The 6444-nt window shown below is 42.8% G+C and overlaps 1 protein-coding gene across 1 annotated transcript; it reads left to right on the forward strand.

The window, feature by feature from the left end:
* The first annotated feature begins 1414 nt into the window (after nucleotides 1-1414).
* LOC133655949 (uncharacterized) lies at nucleotides 1415-6087 on the forward strand. The gene is made up of 2 exons (XM_062056612.1): nucleotides 1415-3421; nucleotides 5397-6087. Exons 1-2 carry the CDS (start codon nucleotides 1562-1564, stop codon nucleotides 5397-5399), a joined length of 1863 nt encoding a protein of 620 aa, XP_061912596.1. The 5' UTR covers nucleotides 1415-1561; the 3' UTR covers nucleotides 5400-6087.
* Nucleotides 6088-6444: the final 357 nt, after the last annotated feature.

The following is a 6444-nucleotide window of genomic DNA, read 5'->3' on the forward strand; positions in this document are numbered from 1 at the left end:
GAAGGTGGAGTCAAGTTTAAATGGAAAAAACATATTTAAAAGGACATTTGTTCCACTCGGTAGCACTTCGCCGTCTCACAAGACAGAAGTAAGAGGGAGGACTCATCCATGCGCTTATGGGAAATAAATGGACGACTCCCAGTCCTCGTCTGTTTCATTGACTCAACCTGAGCATTGACTTGATGTTCAGCAACGGTAAGTGCTTCTTGTTGGGGTATTTGGACATACATATTCTGCATGAACACTGATGTTTTTCAACTGACTGCTGAAAAACTTTAGAGACAGTTTATTGATACCTGAAATTATTTTTGATCCGTCTTGATTTCAGACAAGCAAAATGTGATGGTTTGCCAGTCAGACTACCTAAACATCAGCACTGACTTGTCTTTGTATAGAGTAAGTACTACCTCATCAAGAAAATAACCCACAGTCCACGTCTGTTTAATTGACCCAACCTGAGCATTGACTTGATGTTCAGAAAGAGTAAGTGCTTCTTGTTGGGGCAGTCGTACAGACACAATCTACATGACCACTAATGTAATACTTTCAAAGTGAAAAATTGTCGATACTTGTAATTGAAAATTGTTGGAAACGTCACCTTGAAATCACCTCAAACAGAGACGCTGATGCTTGGGCAGTTCATAAGTGCTTCTCTTTGGGGTTGTTTCGGATGTGGACTCTCACAAAACATTTGCCCTTGTGTTTAATGCTCTGAATTGTTCACCAATACTTCCCAAACAAAAGCGCTGACTTGATTTTTACTGCAGTAAGTGCTTTTTGTTGGGGTAGTGTTCTTGACCACTAATGTAATACTTTCACAGGGACAAATTGTCGATAATTATAATACAAAATTGTTGAAAATATCCCCTTGAAATCACCTCAAATAGAGACGCTGATGCTTGGGCAGTCCATAAGTGCTTCTCTTTGGGGTTGTTTCGGGTGTGGACTCTTACAACTTATGCAATTGTGTTTAATGCTCTGAATTGTTCACCAATACTTCCCAAACAAAAGCGCTGCCTTGATTTTTACTGCAGTAAGTGCTTCTTGTTGGGGTAGTGTTCTTGAGTATGTCATCAAGATAATAACCGGTCCTCAGTCCACGTCTGTTTCATTGACCCAACCTGTGCATTGACTTGTTGTTCAGAAACAGTAAGTGCTTCTTGTTGGGGTAGTCGTACAGACACAATCTACATGACCACTAATGTAATGCCTTCAAAGTGACAAATTTTTGATTACGTCACCTTGAAATCCCCTCAAACAGAGACGCTGATGCTTGGGCAGTTCATAAGTGCTTCTCTTTGGGGTTGTTTCGGGTGTGGACTCTCACAAAACTGTTAACGTGTGTTGTTCTCCAATGAACATTTTACGACAGTTCTATGTTTCCCTTTACGGCTATTCATGCTTCAGGCGGGGCAGTGGGGGCTGCTGGGATATGGCATGTTATGGAGGGAACTATGTTGACATGTCGGCTGCCTCAGTGTCGGAATAAAACTCAATATACTTAATATACGTTGTGTCTACTAAGTCTATATCAACATTGGTAGCAGAGGATGGTTTGAAGATGGCTGCGAACTACAGAGTACCGCCGAAGTTTGACGAAACCAGGCCGTATGAATGTTGGAAAAATGAAGTTAACATATGGGCACGAGTTACCGAACTCGACAAGAAGAAGCAGGCGCTTGCTGTGGCTTTGGGTCTGGAAGGACGAGCCAAGGATATCGCTATGGAGATACCAGCAGACGACTTGGACAAAGACACTGGTATGGCGACATTACTAGCAAAACTGGACGGTGTGTTTCAGCAAGAAGAAAAGGACCGCGCGTACGAAGCGTATTCCCAGTTTGATCGTTTAATGAAAGACAGTTCCGTTTCAATGGCAGACTACATAATTGACTTTGAGCAGCGATACAACCGAATTAAAAAGTACGACATGGCGCTTCCAGATGCTGTGTTAGCCTTCAAGTTGTTGGACACGGCCTGCCTCGATGAGAAAAACAGACAACTTGCACTAACGGCGTGCCCCGACCTAAAGTTTGCGTCCATGAAGTCGGCACTCAAGCGGATTTTTGGAGCGAAAACGGCGCCAGGTTTGTCGCACGGGATTCAACTAAACCAAGATGCAGCTTTCTTCACTGAACAACGACAACGACAAGGACAGGGAAGACGGAACACGTTTCAACAGAAGAGTGAAAGGACACCGTTGCCGGGCACCAACCCATTGGATAAGTTCGGTAAGCGTTCAAGATGTGCCGTTTGTCAAAGCACATTTCATTGGGCCAAGGACTGTCCTTACAAGAAGAACGAACAAGTAAGACTAACAGAAGACGAAAATGTAGAAGAAGTTAACATAACGTTGTTGACAAATGACCCTATGTCTGACGCTGAGATTTTCATAACTGAATCCCTGGGATCAGCCATCATAGACACGGCATGCACTCGTACAGTATGTGGGGAGAAATGGCTTGACAGTTATGTTAGTTGTCTCAGTCAAGAGCAGACAGACAAAATGATGAGGACAGAAAACACCAGTTCAAGACCATTTCGTTTTGGAGATGGCAACTTAGTATATTCCACCAGAAAAGTGAAACTACCTGCCAAAATAGGACAAACAAAATGTCACATTGAGACAGAAGTGGTCAACGCTGACATTCCACTGCTGCTGAGTAAGTCCTCACTGAAGAAGGCAGGAACTGTTTTAGATATGGAGAATGACAGAGCAGTGATGTTTAAACAGCAGATTCCTCTTGAGTTCACCAGCTCAGGACACTACTGTGTGGACATAAGAGACAAAAACAGCACAACACAGCAAATGAAAGATGACGTGATACTTGCAGCGACAGCTGAAGATGAAGTCCTGACAGTGACAGAAAACATGTCTTCAGCCGAAAAGCGCAAAATCCTTCTCAAGCTACACAAACAGTTTGGCCACGCATCTGCAGACAGGCTGCAGAGGCTAATTCAAAGCTCGGGTAATAAAGACAAGGACTGCCTCACTATTTTGCAACAAATAGTGCATGATTGTGACATATGTCAGAGATACAGCAAAGCGAAGCCGAGGCCAGCTGTTGGTCTGCCTCTAGCTACAGAATATAATGAGACGGTGGCGGTGGACCTGCATGAGTTGGAGCCAGGAGTGTGGTATCTACATGTGATCGACCAATTCACCCGGTTCAGTGCAGGAAGCATTGTGAAGACAAAGAAGGCCTCTGAAATGGTCAACGCCCTCATCCACACATGGATAAGTGTTCACGGCCCTCCTCGTATTTTGTACAGCGACAACGGTGGAGAGTTCAATAATGAAGAGTTTCGTGACATGGCCGAAAACTTCAACATCGAGACGAGGACAACAGCAGGATACAGTCCCTGGAGCAACGGGCTGTTGGAGAGACACAATCAGACTCTCACCGACATCCTACTGAAGGTGAAACGGGAAAATGGATGTGACTGGCACACTGCCCTAGACTGGGCTCTTATGGCTAAGAACTGTATGCACAGTGTTCATGGTTATAGCCCACATCAACTGGTATTTGGTCAAAACCCTAACCTTCCCTCTGTATTAATTGATAAACTACCTGCACTCGAAGGCACTACTGTTAGTGCAAGGGTAGGACAACACATATCAGCGTTGCATGCTTCTAGGAAGGCTTTCACTGAAGCTGAATGTTCAGAGAGAATAAGGAGAGCGTTACGTAAGCAGCTCAGATCCACAGATGAAAAATATGAGACAGGAGACAAGGTCTATTACAAACGAGCTGACAGTACAGAGTGGAAGGGACCAGGGGTAGTTATTGGTCAGGATGGGGCTGTTGTATTTGTAAGACATGGTGGTATCCTTGTTAGAGTACATCACTTGAGGCTTAATAAGTTACACACAACTGCTCAAAGTGAGGTTCTCGATGACACAAACAGTGAGATAATTGTACAGAATCAAGCAGCAGACAGTGAAAACACAGATGTAGTGAACAGAGCCACAGGTGGCTCATTCAGTACACAAAACACAGATGCTGATAACGAACAGGAAAGTGACAGAGAGTCCAATGCAGGAGAGGGAGCTCATTCGTTAGTGACTCATAATGATGTAATTCAAACTCAAATGGAGCACAATGTCTATAATGATAACCCTGTTATTCCTGTGTCCAGTGTCAAGGTAAAAGCGGGACATACTGTAACCTTTATGAAAAGTGATGAAAGTGTTCTATGTAAAGCAAAAGTCCTAGGTAGAGCAGGCAAAGCCACAGGAGGTTATAAAAATTGGTATAACCTGCAATTTATTGAAAATGATGGGAGTCATGGTCAAAAAGAAGCTGTTGATCTGTCACGTGTGAATAGTCTCAGCATTGAGTCCGATTCAGAAGTCATGGATGCTGATGTACTTATAACAAAAGACATATCATTTGATGAAGCTAAACAAATAGAGATTGAAAACTGGAACAATAATAATGTTTTTGAAGAAGTTGAAGATACAGGCCAAAGATGTGTTTCCACCCGTTGGGTCTGTAGTCTAAAAGAAACTGAGAACGGTATTGTGCCTAAAGCTAGACTTGTAGCCAGGGGTTTTGAAGAGTTCAATATCCAACAGTTGCAAAAAGATTCACCAACCTGTGCTTCTGAATCCCTGAGGTTATTGCTAGCAGTGATTAGCCAAAATCAGTGGAAGGTCCATTCTATGGACATTAAATCTGCCTTTTTGCAAGGCATGGAGTTATCAAGGGACATTCATGTTCACCCCCCCCCCCCCCAGAAGCAAACAGTAAAGGGGTGCTATGGAAACTTAAGAAATGTGTATATGGTCTTGCTGATGCATCACTTTATTGGTATAATAGAGTGAAAGAAATAATGCTGAGCACAAGTGGTAAAGTGTCACAAGTGGATCCTGCAGTCTTTTATTGGTTGGATGAACAATGCAAAGTTAAAGGGGTACTTGCATGTCATGTGGATGATTTTCTCTGGGCAGGTTCACAAAACTTTGTAACTGATGTGATTCCTCGACTGAAGTGTGCGTTCCGTGTGGGACGTGAGGAACATGATAATTTCTGCTATGTAGGAATGGACATTGCCACTGTAAATGGTGTAATTGAGATGAATCAGCAGGGCTATATTGACAACATGCAACCCATAAACATGCAGCCAGCACGTGCTATACAGAGAGATTCAGCTCTTAGTGAAACGGAAAGAGAGCAGCTGAGATCAAAAATAGGACAAATTCTTTGGGTTGCAAAACAAACTAGACCTGATGTTATGTTTGACGCTTGTATTTTGGCATCTATTCTGAAAAATGCTACTGTGCAGTCCATTCATGATGCAAATAAGGTGATTCGTAAACTTAAAGCAGGAAAGGTTACTCTGAAATTTCAACATTTGGGTAATAATGATGCTTTGAACTTGACTGTTTTCAGTGATGCCTCGCTGGGAAACTTGCCTGATGGAGGTACTCAAGGAGGGACATTGATCACTCTCATGGGGGAAAACGGGAAGTTTTCTCCTCTCTGTTGGCAATCTAAGAGGATCAGGCGTGTGGTGCGGAGCACCCTTGCGGGAGAGACACTCGCTATGTCGGATGGAATAGACAATGCTATTTTCCTTTCTACTCTTTTTTCGGAGCTCACTACTGGGACCACCAAATTAAATGCTCCCACGTTGGTCTGTGTGACTGACAATCACTCTCTTTATGATGCCCTTAAGTCCACTAAACAGGTCACAGAGAAGAGACTTCGGTTGGATATAAGCGGGATCAAGGAGCTCATTCAGAGTAAAACAATCAAAAAGGTGCTCTGGTCAGTGACAAAAGCCCAACTAGCTGACTGTCTGACGAAAAAGGGGGCATCATCCCTAGTGCTCTTGAAAGCACTATGTGAAGGACTGTGGAATCCACCCTAATTGGAATTCACCCTAATTGTTGTTTAAAAAAAAAAAAAACACAGGCGAGAATGCTGATTGTATTTTGTTATTTTCTTGAATGTTTTTCAATTGCCTTTTCCCTTGTTGCACTTGGCTTTTGTTTTTCTTATTTTAAAGAAAGAAGAGGGAGATTGTTAACGTGTGTTGTTCTCCAATGAACATTTTACGACAGTTCTATGTTTCCCTTTACGGCTATTCATGCTTCAGGCGGGGCAGTGGGGGCTGCTGGGATATGGCATGTTATGGAGGGAACTATGTTGACATGTCGGCTGCCTCAGTGTCGGAATAAAACTCAATATACTTAATATACGTTGTGTCTACTAAGTCTATATCAACAAAAACATTTGCCCTTTTGTTTAATGCTCTGAATTGTTCAGCAATACTTCCCAAACAAAAGCGCTGACTTGATTTTTACTGCAGTAAGTACTTTTTGTTGGGGTAGTGTTCTTGAATACCTCATCAAGAAAATAACCCACAGTCCACGTCTGTTTAATTGACCCAACCTGAGCATTGACTTGATGTTCAGAAAGAGTAAGTGCTTCTTGT

Source organism: Entelurus aequoreus, linkage group LG08, assembly GCF_033978785.1.
Source record: "Entelurus aequoreus isolate RoL-2023_Sb linkage group LG08, RoL_Eaeq_v1.1, whole genome shotgun sequence".
NCBI classification, from domain to species: Eukaryota; Metazoa; Chordata; class Actinopteri; order Syngnathiformes; family Syngnathidae; genus Entelurus; species Entelurus aequoreus.